The sequence below is a fragment of the Schistocerca cancellata genome, chromosome 6 (assembly GCF_023864275.1).
Source record: "Schistocerca cancellata isolate TAMUIC-IGC-003103 chromosome 6, iqSchCanc2.1, whole genome shotgun sequence".
NCBI lineage: Eukaryota > Metazoa > Arthropoda > Insecta > Orthoptera > Acrididae > Schistocerca > Schistocerca cancellata.
The window spans coordinates 499,610,170-499,631,318 of record NC_064631.1 but is presented as its reverse complement, the minus strand read 5'-3'; the positions used below and the strand labels follow the sequence as shown (position 1 = coordinate 499,631,318).

Genomic DNA, 21,149 nt, shown 5'->3' with positions numbered 1-21,149 from the left:
GGGAAAGGAGTGAGACAGGGTTGTAGCCTATCCCCGATGTTATTCAATCTGTATATTGAGCAAGCAATAAAGGAAACAAAACAAAAGTTCGGAGTAGGTATTAAAATCCATGGAGAAGAAATAAAAACTTTGAGGTTCGCCGATGACATTGTAATTCTGTCAGAGACAGCAAAGGACTTGGAAGAGCAGTTAAACGGAATAGACAGTGTTTTGAAAGGAGGATATAAGATGAACATCAACAAAAGCAAAACGAGGATCATGGAATGTAGTCGAATTAAGTCGGGTGATGCTGAGGGAATTAGATTAGGAAATGAGACACTTAAAGTAGTAAAGGAGTTTTGCTATTTGGGGAGCAAAATAACTGATGATGGTCGAAGTAGAGAGGATATAAAATGTAGACTGGTAATGGCAAGGAAAGCGTTTCTGAAGAAGAAAATTTGTTAACATCGAGTATAGATTTAAATGTCAGGATGTCGTTTCTGAAAGTATTTGTATGGAGTGAAGCCATGTATGGAAGTGAAACGTGGACGATAAATACACTCCTGGAAATGGAAAAAAGAACACATTGACACCGGTGTGTCAGACCCACCATACTTGCTCCGGACACTGCGAGAGGGCTGTACAAGCAATGATCACACGCACGGCACAGCGGACACACCAGGAACCGCGGTGTTGGCCGTCGAATGGCGCTAGCTGCGCAGCATTTGTGCACCGCCGCCGTCAGAGTCAGCCAGTTTGCCGTGGCATACGGAGCTCCATCGCAGTCTTTAACACTGGTAGCATGCCGCGACAGCGTGGACGTGAACCGTATGTGCAGTTGACGGACTTTGAGCGAGGGCGTATAGTGGGCATGCGGGAGGCCGGGTGGACGTACCGCCGAATTGCTCAACACGTGGGGCGTGAGGTCTCCACAGTACATCGATGTTGTCGCCAGTGGTCGGCGGAAGGTGCACGTGCCCGTCGACCTGGGACCGGACCGCAGCGACGCACGGATGCACGCCAAGACCGTAGGATCCTACGCAGTGCCGTAGGGGACCGCACCACCACTTCCCAGCAAATTGGGGACACTGTTGCTCCTGGGGTATCGGCGAGGACCATTCGCAACCGTCTCCATGAAGCTGGGCTACGGTCCCGCACACCATTAGGCCGTCTTCCGCTCACGCCCCAACATCGTGCAGCCCGCCTCCAGTGGTGTCGCGACATGCGTGAATGGAGGGACGAATGGAGACGTGTCGTCTTCAGCGATGAGAGTCGCTTCTGCCTTGGTGCCAATGATGGTCGTATGCGTGTTTGGCGCCGTGCAGGTGAGCGCCACAATCAGGACTGCATACGACCGAGGCACACAGGGCCAACACCCGGCATCATGGTGTGGGGAGCGATCTCCTACACTGGCCGTACACCACTGGTGATCGTCGAGGGGACACTGAATAGTGCACGGTACATCCAAACCGTCATCGAACCCATCGTTCTACCATTCCTAGACCGGCAAGGGAACTTGCTGTTCCAACAGGACAATGCACGTCCGCATGTATCCCGTGCCACCCAACGTGCTCTAGAAGGTGTAAGTCAACTACCCTGGCCAGCAAGATCTCCGGATCTGTCCCCCATTGAGCATGTTTGGGACTGGATGAAGCGTCGTCTCACGCGGTCTGCACGTCCAGCACGAACGCTGGTCCAACTGAGGCGCCAGGTAGAAATGGCATGGCAAGCCGTTCCACAGGACTACATCCAGCATCTCTACGATCGTCTCCATGGGAGAATAGCAGCCTGCATTGCTGCGAAAGGTGGATATACACTGTACTAGTGCCGACATTGTGCATGCTCTGTTGACTGTGTCTATGTGCCTGTGGTTCTGTCAGTGTGATCATGTGATGTATCTGACCCCAGGAATGTGTCAATAAAGTTTCCCCTTCCTGGGACAATGAATTCACGGTGTTCTTATTTCAATTTCCAGGAGTGTAGTTTAGACAGGAAGAGAATAGAAGCTTTCGAAATGTGGTGCTACAGAAGAATGCTGAAGATTAGATCGTTAGAGCACATAACTAATGAGGAGGTATTGAACAGAATTGGGGAGAAGAGGAGTTTGTGGCACAACTTGACAAGAAGAAGGGACCGGTCGGTAGGACATGTTCTGAAGCATCAGGGCATCACAAAATTAGCACTGGATGGCAGCGTGGAGGGTAAAAATCGTAGAGGTAGACCAAGAGATGAATACACTAAGCAGATTCAGAGGGATGTCGGTTGCAATAAGTACTGGGAGATGAAGAAGCTTGCACAGGATAGAGAAGCATGGAGAGCTGCATCAAACCAGTCGCACGACTGAAGACCACAACAATTACAACATGTTCCCGCACAAACTGACAAGGTGGCAGGTCTGTGCTTGGGTCGGCATGTGAGTTACAGTGACATAATGGATGCTGATTGTGAGCGAAGAGTGAACGTCAAGTTCTGCGTTAAACTCGTGAAACACCTAGTGAAACGTCGACGATGATTAAGCAAGCATTTGCAGGCGAGATACTTTCAAGAAGTCGTGATTTCGTGTGGCGCAGAATGTTTCGTGGCAGCAGAGATTCAGTGAAAGACGGCCGCAGAGCTGCTCGCCTGTCTACAGCACTTACGGATGCAAACGTGGAGCGTGTAAGCCAGTTATTGCAAGAAGACCGTCATTTAACTGTGCTTTAGGTTTCATAAGAACTTTACTTGAATTATGATGTGTCAAAGGATTTAGTAAAATGGAAACTTAACGCAAAACACGTCCATTACACACTAACAGACGAGCAGAAAGAGGAAAGAACAAGAATTTCTGCTAAACTACTGGGCAGAGCCAGGCGTGGTCCCACATTTATGTCAAAGATTATTGCTAGGTATGAAACTTGGATCTACCAGTATGAAGCGACAAAGTGCTGGATGGCGGAGTCCTGGATCACCAGCTTCGAAAAAAGTCAAAGGACAACGTTCGAGAACAAAGACGATGTTGATCGCACCCTTTTACAGTAAATGAGTACTTCCTCATGAGTATGTTCCTCCAGGTCAAAGAGTGAACCAAACTCTTTACATCGAAGTCATGAACGTTTGCGACAAGCAATTCGACATCGCTGCCATGATTTGTGGCATTCTAAGGACAGGTTCTTGCTGCTAACAATTCAAGACCGTATACTGTTTTATCTGTTACCGTGTCTCTGGCCAGACATTCTGTTAAAGCCGTCTCACATCCGCCATATTCGCCTGACCTCTCGCCTTGCAGTTTTTTCTTGTTTCCGCGAGTGAAAAGGCCACAGAAAGAAAAGCTTCTTCAAGATATCATAGTCAGCCAACGGGCCGGTAAAATGAGCTGACAAGCATCGCAGTTGAAAATTATCCTGCTCGCTTTCAAGACCTCCAGAAACGTTGGCAACTGTGTACAGATAGTCAAGGGGACTACTTCGACAGGAGCTGGGATCATTACTTGTAATAAAAAAAAAAGTCCTGGAACTTTTCTGACAGAAGCAGGATTTATTTATCTTTGTACATTGTGTGCAGAACTGCCATTCGCAATAATAATAATTATTCTGTCAGAATAGCCTTTTTCTATGAAAGCGAATGTTCCTTTCAAAACTGCGTGTTGGGTCATCATTTGTAACTGCCGAACAGCTAATAAAATAAACCTTCCAACCAGATGTGTCCTGAGAAATTTGCCATGGGGGCAGGTGGGAGTAAGGTACTAAAATGGCATATTTTTATACGTCAAAGTTGGTGACTTTGTACAAGTGTCATCTCCAAACGACTAATTTTATGGGAGACACAATAAACGCATTGTATTCCAGAGAAATGATAACTACCCACTACAATTTTTGTATTATTTTGTCGAAAACTGACATTTTGAGACCATAGCCGTGTTTTTGGTGTTTGTATGGTGCTTTACATTATGTTTGTACATACGAATAAAAAAAGAGCTTCGTATAGTCTTCACTACTGCATAAACACAAGCAGTCAACACTGTAATATAATAAATAACATGATGAAAAGTGGCTGGTTGCTGCTACCTTCTCTTTAAGTATCAACCTATATTTTTTGTAGGTAAATTTGTTTGAAAGCCTACCTTTTTTTCTAGTAGTGCTGTACATATAGAAACACTGAGAATACCTACGCACGACCCAGAGAGACATATAAGGAATGAGAGAGAGAGAGAGAGAGAGAGAGAGAGAGAGAGAGAGAGAGGAGTTCTACCCACCACGCTCAGAATGTCCTATGTGGCCAGGACATCACACATTTATTAGTTTTTTTCTGAGGATTACGAGTCCTACTTATAGAAGTTTTAACAACACCTCTATCAATACACGGTCTCTCCCAGGAAAGCAATGAGACAGTGCAAAACAAGGTACTCAGTTTTGGAGTGCAGGTTTCATTCCTGTGTCATCCTCCCTTCTACGCTGCGGTACCATGCAACAAAGGGAGGCAGGAGAAAAGCTACTTGTTTGTGCCATGCCGACTTCTGTTACTGCCTTCTTCGGCACTGTGTTTCAAATTGACTACGAAGCGTTGCCTGTCTGGGTAGTCAAACTCCGCGTACTGTCGCTAACTCATCTTATGGAATATAGTGTAAGCCATATACCCAACTTCCGTCTCCATAGTGTGAGTTATTTAGATTGCTGACGGGACTACGTGAATCAAGAGAAATCAAATGTCACTGATCGGCTTCAGAGCAAAAACGGTCTTGGTTGCCAAATCATTTAACATCAGATTGCGTAAAAGCAGCTGGATATGCAACCTATCCGCCATAAAGCGATATAAAATGGAGAATGTACGCCATAGTAACTGGATATGTAATCTATCCGTCATAAAAACATATACAGTGCAATGTGGATCTTGAGAACAACAGCTGACTCTGTCATAGCAGTACAAAATAGGGCTACGCTTACAAAATAAACGCGGTATGAGCCGCACACACCACGATGTATGGAGTCAGCTGGTGTGCTCAAGGTCCACCTTTTATTTGATATGTTTTTGTGATGGGTGGATTATATATCCAGTTACTGTTGCGTCCATTTTCCGTTTTACATGGTTTTATGACGGATGAGTTGCATATACAGCTACTTTTACACAATCTGATGATGCCCCAAAAGGGTGAAACATGTCACAGATATTAAATAATTTTGCAGTCAAAATTGTTATTGTTCTGAAAAAATTCGAAACTGGTTGCTGTAAAGCCCTGCCACAGTGGAATGGAATAACTTTCACTCATAAGTATTAACTCATTTCTGTCTGCTGCTGATGTGAACTAACTAACATCACTGTTTGGTGCATCTACAGAATACTTCACATCTATCTTAAAGCGTCTAAGCGTGTCCGTGACGCCGTCCGGTTGGTGCATCAAACCCGTGACACAGAGCAGATGTGATACGTAATCATCGCTGAAACGTTATGTGTAATTGACTTTGAAACCATCTTATTGACATGTTAATTCCATGAAACACAGCGTTCAAAAATGGTTCAAATGGCTCTGAGCACTATGGGACTTAACATCTATGGTCATCAGTCCCCTAGAACTTAGAACTACTTAAACCTAACTAACCTAAGGACATCACACAACACCCAGTCATCACGAGGCAGAGAAAATCAACACAGCGTTATCGACAGTGGTAGGGAAGATGTCAACAGGGCTCTTCATATTTGATTTTAATCGACGCATATACCCCCATAACCATGGAGGTAGAATATTTTTACCTCCATGCCCATAACTCACCTCGACGAGTGTAGAGCGCACGTATATAGTCAAACCTCGATATATCGACCCTCGATGTTTGAAGACCTGTCTATATCGAATTTTTTCTTCATTCCCTGCCGTTGAAAGTCCAAAAACTTGATATCCCAAAGAAAACCCGCCGTTATATCCAAGTTTTTGGAAGGCTTGAGAAGTACAGATTTTACCTGTACGTATCGAAGTGTTTGTTTTGCTTTAGTGTGAGCGGTAAGCATCATCCAATGGTTCTAAGCGGAAATACCCGACAATCGCTGTTGATGAAGTGAAAGCAGGAGCGAAAAAAAGAGACATAGCTGCAGAGTTTGGGATTCCGGCAAGTACACTGTCCACAGTAATCAGGAATGAAGACTGTGTAATTACCACAGATCTGAAGGGACAGATCGCAAACGACAACAAAAGGCGGAGTTTCCAGATTTAGAAGAGAGTTTAGTGCAGTGGTTCCAACAACAGACGTACAATAATGTGAACATTGGTGGACTTATTTTGAAAGAAAAGGCACATTATTTTGCAGCAGCATTGTGATATGATATCTTTCCTGTGAGTAGCGGATGGGTTGAAAATTTGAGGAAACAACATGGTCCAAAAGGTGAGATAACAAAGTTTGTCATAAGTGGAAGAGAATTCAAAGGCTCCTTCAAGATTACAATAGTGATGAGGTTTTTAACGCAGGTGAACTTGAACTGTTTTTGCAAGTGTCCTCCAGACAAAAGTATGAGCTTCTGAGGAAAAAAATGTCACAGGGGCAAGCTAAGCAAAGATCATGTTACTGTTCTGTTATAGTAACAGCAAATATGAGCAGCACAGAAAGACTCAAGCCAATTATGATTGGAAAACCTAAGAAACCGCGATGTTATTTCTGGGTGTAAGTCGTTCCCTGTGGAGTACACTGGGAACAAAAAAGCATGGAGGACTTCAAAAGTGTTTTCCAACGGGTTAAAGGATTTTGACAGAAAAATGACTTAAAAGTTGTGTTGTTTGTGGACAGCTGCAGTGAGCACAATGCTATCCATCCATTAAAATCCGTGACAGTACAATTTGTGCCAGCTAATACTACATCGAAATTACAGCCCTTAGATCAAGGAATAATCAAGAACGACAAAGAAAACTACTGGTATGAAGTGGTCCGAATGACAGTCCGCAGTATTGACGATGACAACAATACAACTATCTGCATTTTAGATGCTATGAGAATGCCCGATAAAGCGTGGAGCAAAGTGAAGGAGCAAACGATCGTCAATCGTTTCCAAACATGTGGATGTTCGACGACAGGTAAAAACGAGCAGCTGATGGGTTTAATATAAAATATTAGCTTGATTCTGACACTGGTTTATGGGAACTTTGATTAAAGTTTTTATTTTGTACAGTACTTACAGGAGGCAAGGCATCCCTTGTCAGTATCGCTGGGTCTGAATGAACGAAGGTTGTGACTCATTTTGACACCACTCACGTTCGTTTTGAAGATTTAGTGGCTGTGGACAACGATGTGTCAGTAGCAGGATCACTAACCGACGCCGCCATTGTTGACTCCGTGAAGACAGGGAACGAAGAGGAGAGGAAGGCGGCAACTATGGCGAACAGGATGGGGCAAAGAGGGAGGGGGAGGTCGAAGAAGCACCGTCAGTGACGGCCAGGCAGGCAAAAGCGGCTATCGTCGCAATCAGAATGTACATGGATAAGTATGAGGAGGAAGAGAAAATGTGTTCTCAGCTATTGTAATCATAGATAATGAAATTGACTATAGGTGATCAAAAACTTAAAGCAAGCTAGAATTACAATTACTTTTAAAGCCAATGATTTATGGAAATTTTACTCTACACACTACATGTTCTTTTATTGAATTGAATTTTTTTCACATTGAAAGTATTTTATTTTAAACTTATGAATTGTTGTCTATTTCAGAAGAAATAAAACAATATGCATAACAATATATCTCGATTTCTTTTTTATGTTACCAAACCTAAACATATACCTATATCACACACAAACGCAAAAAAATTACAGTACATTAATAAAAAGAATTGTGGGTTGTAAACTTTCTTTTTCTCAGAAACCGCGTTATATCGAACCCTCGGTATATCGAATGAATTTGCCTTCCCTAGAGATTCGATAAATCGAGATTTGACTATTACTGTTGTAGTCAAATGGCATAGTATGTAATAGAGTAGACCTACTTTTGTTGATATTTTTATTCCAAGCCCTCTTACAGGCTATCGACAAACATTAACACAAAGTTTAATTTTTATAGACAGATAAGAGAGCACGATCAGACTACCCTGGGACGTGTTGCATCTCTGATTCGCTACATTAAACATAGAAAGCTGAGTATGGCATTGCAAAAAGGAAAAAAATTCTGGAAAGTTGTGATAAATAATTTACAGCAAATTTTAAAAAGCGGATTTTACTGGAAAACTAGCAAGATTAAAGCTTTTGTAGAAATTCGACAATGTAACTCATACTGTAGACTATGAGCGAGATGAAAAGTATTGATGTTTCAGAAAACAACTCTCACCTTTCAGACGAATGACATTTTGCATAAAGGCTTTGCTACAATCGAAACAATAGCCTCCACATGCTGAGTTGTAGGATGGAAGTTACACTTCCTTACTCTGTTCTTCTTCTAGCTTTTAACTTACTCTTTAGTCGACAGTTTTTGACTGATTCATACTGCCCTCAGTTTATCTACATCCTTTACCACTCCAATCAATCGTATTCGCAGAAAACGGAATGTTCTTAATCATATGTGCATCGTAGTCGAATCAGTTACTTCACTTGCAAATCTTGCCTTGCACGGCCAAACTAATAAAACCCAGTTGCTAAAAGCACACATTCCTTACTCTGTTCTTCTTCTAGCTTTTAACTTACTCTTTAGTCGACAGTTTTTGACTGATTCATACTGCCCTCAGTTTATCTACATCCTTTACCACTCCAATCAATCGTATTCGCAGAAAACGGAATGTTCTTAATCATATGTGCATCGTAGTCGAATCAGTTACTTCACTTGCAAGTCTTGCCTTGCACGGCCAAACTAATAAAACCCAGTTGCTGTAGCACACATTCCAACAACTCGTTTTTCCACACATTTCTTTCTTCATCCACTGCAATGCATCCATGTTCGTACTTTTGTGACTTTGCTTAACTTTGAACTTCTTTCTCTCCAGCACCATGATTAAAGTGCTTTCAGCTTCTTCTTTTCCAGTTTCCTCATTGTCACCGTCTGGTGTTCTTGCGTCATTGCATTTTTCGTTGCACGTTTTACAGTCTCTCCAACCTTTTAAGTCTATGCAAGTATTTCACATAAAGACGTCTCTCACTTGCAGGTAACATTTCCAGAGTTCAATTCCGACGCTAATTAGACACGATACCTGCTTTATGCCATCACAAGGCAGTGGTAATTTTACATGTGGCACGAATTTGTAATACGTTTGTGTTGAAAGCAAGGGGGGGGGGGCAAAATAGCAGGTTTAGCCAATTTTAGCATGACGTGGACGAAGACAGTGAAAAATTCAATGGCTTCAACAATCACTGCATAACTTACGTTTGTTCGGTTATCATATCGTTCATGGAAAATGTCGTTTTCTATGGGGCAGCTGCGATTTTGCCTTGAGTTAAACTCAAGGCAAATGCGAGCATTTGCAGAACAGTGATGAAACATGACCACAGTCTTCTTTTCTATCGATTCCCTGCGCCTACTGCTGCTGGCAGTTACGTCGTTCTGTTAATAATGTGACCAATATTGTTTCTCTTGTTTGAGGTATCGTAATGGTTTACATTAATTTTTGCTGATCTCGTGTAGACACATTGTAGTCCCTTCATGTTAAAATTAATTACAGTGCGAGGTGCAAGATACAAATCCGCAATTAGGTCGATAAACAACAGATAGTGGATTAGTCACTTATACTTAGCTTTATAATCATATTCTCCATTTTGATGATCTCAGTTTGTCATCGGACAAAGCCTTTTCCTTGTGCTCATTTGGGTTACTTGAGAAGCAGATGTCTGCTGCAGAACCATCGAATCAAGTCACACGTTGGTCAACACCTCTCAGCACCTGAGCGCTATCTGCTAAACTTCCATTCTACTCTTCCTGTCGATAAATGTGCTGATGTCTTGAGTGCTAGCGAGACCTTACCATAGATTGCTGCTCAACACTTGACGTCAGTTTCACTTCTCCTGAGGCTATTTTGTAACTATTTCATTTGTGTTCATCAGTATCGCTGGCACAAGCAGTATACCTTACTCTGAACCAAACGAGTGCTTCTATAAGTGAAGAACACATTTTACATCTACATCTACATTTATAATCCGCAAGCCACCCAACGGTGTGTGGCGGAGGGCACTTTACGTGCCACTGTCATTACTTCCCTTTCCTTTAGACGGCTGCTCTACCTTTACTAGACTCAGTATGTCTAAATACTTCGTGTGGTATATTTCTAACTTGGCTGCATAGCACATGGCTTCTTTCTTCATGAGGAATGAGAATAATTACCATCTAAATATCAAGCCTGAGAGATTCAAATCGCCTTCTGGTCGTCCTGATTTAGACGTCCACCCTTTCTCTCAGTCGAAGCTGGTGAATGCAGGTATGGTAGCTTCAGTTGGGCCTACGGCTCCTTTCTTCCTCTACTCTTCTCTAATCAGAACTAGTGCTACATTTATAGTCTTCAAAGCTGAGAATTACATAGTAAAAAAATGAAAGAATTTTGTTAGTGGACGTGCGAGATTTCAGGGGAAGTAGGGAACATCAAAGATATAAAGATGGGACGGGAGAAATCTTGTAGCATGAAACACTGGCTGGGACTGACAGAACAGTCGAGTGAATCTGCTTGTTTGGAACATGTCGTTATTTGGAAACCAAACGTGAAGCGAAGCAAAATGAGAAAATGGAATAATTTGGGCAGCAAAATAACTGACGATGGCCGAAGTAGAGAGGATATAAAATGTAGACTGACAATGGCAAAAAAAGCTTTTCTGAAGAAGAGAAATTTGTGAACATCGAATCTAGATTTAAGTGCTAGGAAGTCTCTTGTGAAGGTATTTGTCTGGAGTGTAGCCGTGTGCTTTCGAAATGTGGTGCTACAGAAGAATACTGAAGATTAGATTGGTCGATCACGTAACTAAAGAGGAAGTACTGAATAGAATTGGGGAGACAAGAAATTTGTGGCACAATTTAACCAAAAGAAGAGACCCTTTGGTAGGACACATTCTGAGACATAAAGGGATCACCAATATAGTATTTGAGGAAGTGTGTTGGGTAAAAATCATAGAGGGAGACCAAGAAATGAATAAAATAAGAAGATTCAGAAAGATGTAGATTGCAGTAGTTATTCGGAGATGAAGAGGCCTGCACAGGATAGAGCAGCATGGAGAGCTACATCAAACCACTCTTTGGACTGAAGACCACAACAACAACAGTCATTGCAGAAATTACACAAATTGTTTCACAATGTAACACTGCGCCCACTGTTAGCTGATGTCAGAACTGAAGTGACGATGCCAGGTTTCCATTTTATGTATCGAAACTTCCGATTTGCCGCATGAAATACAGAGTTAGCATCTTTCTATAACGAGTGATGCTGTTAAGCTCAGAAAGAGGATTGGGTATTAGTATTATGCATTGCATACCTTTGGGATTAAGTTTTTCCAGAAAAAAAGACGGAAAATACACAATGTGAAAGTGTCATGTGCAATAATACAGTTCTGCGACATAAAAATTGTTTCAAATTTATTAAATGATTTTTACAGTGTTTTTAACGCTGATTTCGGGAAAAATAGTGAAAAAATTCCATCACGTTCAGTTATTTCACAAACTGCTTGTCTGGTTTTGGCTTTTTTCGATATTTCAGCACTCTAGTGAGTTTGAATATTGGTTTTTAGGATCTGCAGAAACTGTTATTTAGCTGTTTTTATATTAGATATACGTAAAATAAAGAGTAATTAGGAGAAACCAGCAGTATTTTCATATCAGTGCCTGTCTGTCGCGCTGCCCCTTCCCTCACCATCACCATGCAGTGAGCTTCCGCTATTGTCCTTTAGTTCACAGTACCTCTTCACTCTATACAGTTCATGTGTTGTTGTTCCTAGTGCTTTAAAGTAGTGACTATTTTATTGTGTTGTGAAGTTATTTTATGGACAATGGGAAATGGCTACCAGAGGATGTATAAACTCGCCAGATTGCTTCTGCTACATTTGTGGTAAATATATCGTTAAAAAGCAACAAAGAAACATTTCCGATTTTGTTGAAAAAGTATATTTCACCTATTTCGGTATAAAGTTAGGCGATCAAGATAAGTCTTGGGCCCCACATAAAGTTTGTTCAGTGTGTGTTGAAGAACTGAGACAATGGTTTCAACGAAAAAGCAGTCCTTACGTTTTGGAATACCAATGGTTTGTAGGGAGCCCAAAAATCATAGTGATTACTGCTATTTTTGTTCTTGCAACGTACGAGGTTTCAATTTGAAAAACAAAAAGGATATTTCTTACCCTAACATTCAATCAGCCATTCGCCCTGTTCCTCATGGACCTGAAGTACCAGTACCGTCTCCTCTAGATTCTTTGGATGATATAGATGATCACGAGCCATTGGCCCAGCAAGGTGATAGTGAAGAAGACAGAGATTGCTACGATCCTGGAACAACCGATCCCATTCCATTCTCACAATCTGAACTGAACGATTTAGTTAGAGACCTAGGCCTTTCTAAAGAGTCGGCAGAGGTTTTAGGATCTAGATTGAAATATAAACGTATGTTGGCTCCAGGTACATCCTTTTCTTGGTATCGATCGAGGGAAAAGGAGTTTGGTATCTTTTTTCTCTCAAGAAGGTGACCTGGTGTTTTGCAGTGATGTTCATGGACTTATGGCAAGTTTCAAAATATAATATGCTCCTGATGAGTGGAGACTATTATTGATTCTTCAAAAAGAAGCCTTAAAGCAGTACTCCTACACAATGACAGTAAGTATGCTTCTATGCCAGTTGGACACTCGGTTCACTTAAAAGAATGTTACGAAAACCTTGAACTGGTTTTAAGCAAACCACAAATAAACACTATATGGTGTTTTAAAAGTGATTTCAATGCTGCTTGGTCAACAAAGTGGCTATACAAAGTTCCCTTTCTTTCTCTGAAAATGGGACAGGAGAGACAGAAAGTAACACTACATAAAAAAAGCTTGGCCCTTGAGAAAAACCTTACAGGTTGGGGTTAAAAATGTTGAGAGGAAAAGCCTTTTGGACCCCAAAAAGATTTTACTTCCACCACTTCACATTAAGTTGGGGCTGATGAAACAATTTGTTAAGGCATTTCCAAAAGAAGGGGAGAGTTTCAGATATTTTTGTGGACAGTTTCCTGGTTTATCCGAGGCAAAACTAAAGGAAGGAATCTTTGTCGGACCAGACATTAGAAAACTAATGGGAGATCCCAACTTTGTGGACAAAATGGAAACAAAAGAAAAGGCAGCATGGACATCTTTTAAATTGGTTGTTACCGGTTTCCTAGGAAACAAAAGAAGTCCAAACTAGAAGACAATCGTCGCAGACATGCTGGACAACTTTAAGAAGCTGGGCTGTAACATGAGCATTAAGTTCATTTTCTCTACTGACATCTTGACTACTTCCCTGCAGACCTTGGTGATGTAAGAGAAGAGCAGGGCGACAGATTCCACCAAGACATCAAAGAAATGGAAATAAGATATCAAAGAAGACAGAACGTCAACATGTTAGCGGATGATGAAAAGAGATGATCCTCAACGAGTCCACAGCCGGAAAAGCAATAAAAGAAGCTTCGACAGAAAGCGAAAGCGTTATTATACGGACTTATGAGCTTAAAGAGAAATGGAAGTGTACTGGAAATGTAGTTTAGAACATGATTTATAAATAAAATAAAATTTTATAACGTTGGAAAAAAACGTGATAAATTGCTTAAATTTTCTTATTATACCCAAAAATACTCCCATTTTTGTGAGAAAACCTAACGTGATAGAAAAAAAAATGGATTGCATTTTTGAAATCAGCGCTGAAAAGTACATAAAAGTCAGTTATCAAATTTCAATCAACTTTCAAAAAATATTTTTTTGCAGATCTGTGTAATATATGTTTTATTATCGTTGTTATTATTGATTAAGAGCATTACATTTTTACCAAAAAAAAAGTTCAAATGTGTGTGAAATCTTATGGGACTTAACTGCTAAGGGCATCAGTTCCTAAGCTTACACACTACTTAACCTAAATTATCCTAAGGACAAACACACACACCCATGCCCGAGGGAGGACTCGAAGCTCCGCTGGGGCCAACCGCACAGTCCATGACTGCAGCGCCCTAGACCGCTTGGCTAATCCCGCGCGGCATTTTTATCAAACCAATACACTGTGTTGTCTTAAGACTTCAGTGTATATACAATGAACTGCACAACAGCTGTTTTTAACTAACAAGTGCATCGAATCTAGATTTAAGTGTTAGGAAGTCTTTTGTGAAGGTATTTGTCTGGAGTGTAGCCATATATGGAAGTGGAACGTGGACGATAAACAGTTTAGACAAGAAGAGGATAGAAGATTTTGAAAAACGGTGCTACAGAAAATTGGTGAAGATTAGATGGGTTAATCACGTAATTAATGAGGTAGTACTGAATAGAATTGGTGAAAGAAGAAATTCCTGGCGCAACCTGACTAGAAGACGGAATCGGTTGATAGGACACACACTGAGACATCAAGGGATTGCTAATTTAGTATTAGCGGGAAGTGTATGTGTGTGTGTGGGGAGGGGGAGGGGGGTTAACATCTTAGAAGGAGAGCAAGAGATGAATACAGTAAGCAGCTTCAGAAGGATGTGGGTTGCAGTACGTACTGGGAGATGAACAGGCTTGCACAGCATGGAGAGCTGCATCAAACAAGTGTTCGGACTGAAGACAGCAGCAACAGCTCTAGCTAGAATTAACTGGAGAACCTGGGTGACTGGCAAAAAGGAAAAAAAAAGAAAATACAGGAAAAGAAAGATTAAATATTGAAAGGTGGCTACACTGAGTCACAGCGCCAGAGATTGCGCCAAAGATTTTTTTCGCCGCCTCCACTGGTGCAGTAGTAGTTCAGAGGTTGCCGTGGGCAGTACTTGTTGAGAGGATGTCGAGAGCAGTACTAGTTCAGAGGATGTCGAGTGCAGTTGTTGTTCTGTTAGGCGAGAGAGTAGATGCTGTTCGGTTGGTGTAATGTATAGATGGAAGATTTTGCAATGATCACAGTGTATTTTTCGTCAATATATATTGAGGTAAAAAAAAATTATTTCACATTTCTTTAATGACAATGCCTCTTGGTCACAGGTTCAGTCAACAAAGCATCTGGCTCGTGTTCATGTGTTAGACTTGTAATTTTGGTTTCTATGTGCAATTATAGTATTTCTGGTTTTTCAATTAGTTCATTGTAAATGGTGTTTAAAAATATCTTGTCGTATTGAGGAAGAACCGTGCCAGATACATGTACGTTGAATCACACTACCACACACAGAACAGTTACACTTGTGCTCTGTTGTTTCGTAGCTTTTAAAGTTGCAGGGGACTTAATTAATCAATTGTGTTAACGGAAATTTCTTGTCAGTCTTTATTGTTATTTTATGCAGTCAGATTGCGTACTAATACTATTCAGGGCCAACCGGTTACGAGATTTCGTAACCGGACACACAGCTACAAAAATTATTGCATTTTAATTAAGCCCCCATGCAATATGGAGTACACATTACTGAAGCAGTTGTGTGTATCAGGTATGAGGCGACTGAGAGATTAGAATGTGTTAGAAAGAGATTTAGAAGCACAAAAACAGGAGAAGCAAGGTAAGTTGGGGGAACAATTTACCCATAATTAGCGAGAATTGTTCGCTTTTTGTGCGAGAGTGCTGCAGTACCTTGAAGACGTTGCACCAGACGAGGTGGTGCTTGTGGTTGACGAAGAACTCCCAGGGGTTGGGCCGGTGCAGCGAGTCGTTGCCCGGCGCGTCCAGCCCCAGCGCGGAGCAGGCGTCGGACAGGTGGCGGCGCCGGCGCTCCATGCGCTGCGCCACCGACGCCATCCACGCCGGCAGCTCGGCCCTGCCGCCGGCCGCGCCGCCCCACTCCGGCTCCTGCACAGCGGGCAACACCGCCTCAGCTCCAGCGTACTGTTATGCCGACACTTTAAGGGGGGTAGGACGTCAAACGGGCCGACTTGGAGCAAGAGAGGCATCTCAGGACATTTCGATTTCCACTGTCTATACTTTTACAAATAAATTCATAAATCTTTGTCAGCATCACCAGGAAAATGGCTCTGAGCACTATGGGTTCAAAAAAATGGTTCAAATGGCTCTGAGCACTATGGGACTTAACATCTATGGTCATCAGTCCCCTAGAACTTAGAACTACTTAAACCTAACTAACCTTAGGACATCACACATGTCCATGCCCGAGGCAGGATTCGAACCTGCGACCGTAGCGGTCGCGCAGTTCCAGACTGAAGCACCTAGAACCGCTCGGCCACACAGGCCAGCAGCATCACCAGGAAGGATTCAGGATTCACACTCATTGCAGTGGAAGTTCGAAAACATAACAAAACAAATTTTTTTTACGTGCGAAATTTCGTTATTTTTTCGCTTACTAATGGCTGCATTTGTTGCTAAACGTACACTTTCCTTCATAAGTTAGAGAGATTCTTCGATGAATTTTGCACAGCATACATACCATACTCACAGGTGTATGAAACTCTACAATTTATTTAATTTCAAAAGTGGTTCAAATGGCTCTGAGCACTATGGGACTTAACATCTATGGTCATCAGTCCCCTAGAACTTAGAACTACTTAAACCTAACTAACCTAAGGACATTACACAACACCCAGTCATCACGAGGCAGAGAAAATCCCTGACCCCGCCGGGAATCGAACCCGGGAACCCGGGCGCGGGAATATTTAATTTATTAAAAAACTAATGAACTGTTATGTTTTAAACTTCATGTTTAGAAAAACACAAATTTCATAATTAATTACCTCTATTTTTAACACAGTTTTTACTAGATTTGGAAAATTCTAGAGTTTCATACACCTTTAAGTATGGTTCGTATGCTGTGCAAAATTCATCGAAGAATCTCTCTTACATATGAAGAAACGTGTACCTATAGCAACAAATGCTGTCATTAGTAAGTGAAAAAAATGATTAAATTTCACACGTAAAAAAATTACTTCGTTATGTTTTAGAACTTCCACTGCTATGAGTGTGAATTCTGAATCCTTTCTGGTCATGCTGACAAAGTTTTATGAATTTATTTGTAAAAGTATAGACAGTGGAAATTGAAATGTCCTGTGGTGCCTCTCCTGCCCCAAGTCGCCCCGTTTGACGTCCTACCCCCCTTAGTGTGGTAGTTTTCATTGACACTGCCGAGCTTAGCAAGCAGTCGCGCGGCACCCGATGTCAAATGCTTTGTGTGCTTTCATTTGCGTTTCCATTCTTTTATTTTTTGTTTTGAAATAATGAGCCTCGAAATAGTATGGATACAATCTTGACGACTATACCTCAGAAAAGAAAAAACAGTCGGAAAATCGTGAACTAAAGGGTTGCCACATGGAATATAACAAACGTACAAAAAAATGGTTCAAATGGCTCTGAGCGCTATGGGACTTAACTTCTGAGGTCATCAGTCGCCTAGAACTTAGAACTACTTAAACCTAACTAACGTCATAAGCGCGTGACTGTGTGTGAGATCGCTCTCTAAGTTTTCACATATTTTTAGGTTTCAGATTTATATTTTAACGGTTTTTGTGATAATATTTACTATATAAGTGACTTATTAATGGTTTCTTCATTCACCTCTGCCTTTCTTGTGTTCCGACCTGATATTTGTGAGTGTTTCGTATCGAGCAATTTAACCTCTTACCTGTGTTTACATTCCGCGCTGATCAATTGCAGCTGTAGCGGCGCATCGAAAGCTAAGTACTAATTAATTGTTTATGTATAGTGGTTTATTTAGGAACTTTAGTAGTCTTCAACCGGTGTTCTTGGTGTTTTCTGGTGAAATAATTTCGGATGAAATTTTTGGAAACTGCTTTCAGTTTCTTTACTGTGTCATTAGACGTTTGATTTTCTTTCTGTGTTAGTCTTTTGTTATATTCTCATTTGTTGTTGATTAATACTGTCAATAATAGTACTTACTCAATAGTAGTTACTTCCCTTGTAGAACAAGTTTGTGATTATTGTAGTCAGTTTTTTAACATCTTCTTATTGTAGTAGCGGAACTTGGATAAAGTAGTTTTCTTGTTTCAATAACTGTAAAATTTTACCATGAGTGAGAAGTGTGGGCTTTGCCGTAGGTTCGTGAGTAGTGGATTGAGGTGTGAGACTTGTTCGAAGTATTTTCACTCGGGGGAATGCAGTGGGGAAGCCAGTGGGCATTCTGGTGAGATCCTCTCCTGGAACTGCAGGTTATGTAGCAAGGGTAAGTTGATAGAGGAGCAGGAGCGTACGATCTTTGCCCTTCAGCTGCAGTCGAAAAACGCACAGGAGCTAGATAGGATGAGGAGGGAGAACGGGGTTGGGGAATGGGAGCTGGCTGTTGGCAAGAGATATGCTAGGAGAAGGAGATTTTCAGATAGTTTTACTATTGGTGTTTGCAATAGATATGACCAACTGTCAGAGTCTAGTGGAGAGGAATCTCTAGTAGCTGCAGATGTAGGAAGTATGCAGCAGACCTCAGCAGTTACGGTGGCTAGGACAGTTGCAAAGTCTAAGAGAAAGAAGAAGGTTCTGCTGTTAGGTAGTTCTCTTGGTAAAGGTGTAGGCCAGCAGTTGCATGAAGTGTTGGGGAGTGAGTACCAGGCTACCAGCATTGTGAAGCCTAATGCAGGATTAGCTCAGGTGACTGTTAACATAGGGGTTTATGCAGGGATTTTACTAAAGAGGATCAGGTAGCGATTGTGGGTGGGGCTGAAAATAGTATTGACAGGGATAGGGAGTATGACATAGATGGTGACCTGGAAAAGATAGCCACTCAGACTGGCAACACGAATGTGCATTTCGTGGAACTGTTTCAGCGTCACGATCGGCCTCATCTTAATACAGCCGTCAGGCGTAATAACATGAGACTAGGGGGTGCGCTGATGACAGAAGGCATAAGTCACATTTCAGTGGTGTTGGTGGAGTCTATCAGCAGGACGGGTTTCACTAGACATGGCCTGCACCTCAACAGGTATGGAAAGGGGAGGTTGGCAAAGCTTATAGGTGACAGCATAGGTGGGGGTGGTGGGATCACTCATGGGAAAATTCCTGTAGTAGGGTGTTAGAGCTATACCTTTTTTTAGATTGAAGTTAGCTGATAGGTATTGCTGCTTAAGGGAAGTCTCTCTAACAAAGAAACCACTTTCGACTAAGCTTAGGTATCCGATTAATAAGGGACTTAGTATATTTCATCAAAATATACAAGGTATTAGAGATAAAGTTAGTGAACTGCTTATAGATGTTGACTCTGAAATTATTGGTATATCTGAACACTTCTTAAATAAGGAGATAATTCAGAGGCTTCCTTTACCAGGATACAGGTTGGCTGGCAGCTTTTCTAGGAGCTCTTTGCGGTGTGGGGGAGTAGCCATGTATGTGAAAAACGGTATCCCATTTGAGTCAATTGATGTTTCAAAGTACTGCACTGAAAAGGTGTTCGAATGTTGTGCAGGTGTGGTTAAATTTAGTGGAGCTAAACTTCTAACTGTTGTTATTTATAGATACCCAGACTCCGATTTCACAACATTTTTGCTAAAGCTAGAGGAGGTTCTTGGTTCACTTTATAGGAAATACAAAAAGTTAGTTAATGTGGTGACTTCAATATTAATTGTATAAGTGATTGCGCAAGGAAAAGGATGCTGGTAGACCTACTTAATTCATATAATCTTATGCAAACCGTATTCTTTCCAACGAGAGTGCAAGGGAACAGTAGAACAACCATAGACAACATTTTTGTTCATTCCTCATTACTAGAAGGGCATTCTGTTAGCAAAAAGGTGACTGGCCTTTCAGATCATGATGCACAAGTTTTAACTCTAAAAGATTTTTGTGCTGCAACACATATTAAATATAGTTATCAACTTTTTAGGAAAGCTGATCCAGTTGCTTTAGAGACCTTTGTAAAACCTTATCAAGGAACAAGAGTGGCAATATGTTTATAGTGCTGATACAGTAGACGATAAATATAATGCTTTCCTCAAGACTTTTCTCGTGCTCTTTGAAAGTTGCGTTCCGTTAGAACGTTCAAAACGTGGTACTAGCACAAACAGGCAGCCTGGGTGGCTGACTAGGGGGATAAGAATATCCTGTAGAACAAAGTGGCAATTATATCAAAACGTTAGAAATAGTCAAAATCTAAATGCAGCAGCCCATTACAAACAGTATTGTAAGGTGCTTAAAAAAGTTATTCGGAAGGCAAAAAGTATGTCGTATGCAGATAGAATAGCTAAGTCTCAGGATGAAATTAAAACCATATGGTCAGTCGTAAAGGAAGTGGTTGGTCTGCAGAGACAGGTCGAGGATATAGAATCAGTGCGTAGTGGGAATTTCCGTGTTACTGATAAGTCGCATATATGTACAGTATTTAATAATCACTTTCTGAATATAGCAGGTGAACTAAATAGAAACCTAGTCCCAATAGGGAATCATATAGCGCTCGTAGAAAAAAGCGTTCTGAGACTGTTACCTGAAATGCTCCTCCATGATACTGACAAGAGGGAGATTGAGTTAATGATTAAATCACTAAAGACCAAGAAATCTCGTGGATACGACGGGGTATCTAGCAGAATAGTGAAGTATTGTTCTATGTATGTTAGCCCAGTACTTAGTCATATCTGTAACTTTTCCTTTAGGAGTGGTCGGTTTCCTGACCGATTAAAGTACTCGGTAGTGAAGCCACTTTATAAAAAGGGAGATAGGGATAATGTTGACAATTATAGACCTATTTCTATGCCATCGGTGTTTGCTAAAGTTATCGAGAGGGTTGTATGTACAAGGTTACTGGAGCATTTAAATTCACATAATTTGCTGTCAAATGTACAGTTTGGTTTTAGAAATGGTTTAACAACCTAAAATGCTATATTCTCTTTTCTCTGTGAGGTTTTGGACGGATTAAATAAAAGGTTGCGAACGCTAGGTGTTTTCTTTGATTTAACGAAGGCTTTTGACTGTGTTGACCACAAAATATTACTGCAGAAGTTGGACTATTATGGAGTAAGGGGAGTAGCTTACAATTGGTTCGCCTCTTACTTTAAGAACAGAAAGAAGAAGGTAATTCTCCGCAATATTGAGTGGTAGTGATGTTCAGTCCCAATGGGGCATTCCCCAAGGGTCGGTGCTGGGGCCACTGCTGTTTCTTATTTATGTAAATGATATGCCTTCTAGTATTACAGGTGATTCAAAAATATTTCTGTTTGC

At 41.3% G+C, this 21,149-nt stretch overlaps 1 protein-coding gene across 2 annotated transcripts in view; it reads right to left on the bottom strand.

Annotated features, from left to right (window-relative positions):
- The window catches only part of LOC126190854 (carbohydrate sulfotransferase 11-like), a 362,774-nt gene that overhangs the window by 24,338 nt on the left and 317,287 nt on the right, over positions 1 to 21,149 (bottom strand). For both annotated transcript variants that reach the window (XM_049931443.1, XM_049931444.1), the window contains one exon: positions 15,621 to 15,836. In XM_049931443.1, the coding sequence (XP_049787400.1) occupies positions 15,621 to 15,836 (216 nt within the window). The remainder of the gene's footprint in view (positions 1 to 15,620; positions 15,837 to 21,149) is intronic.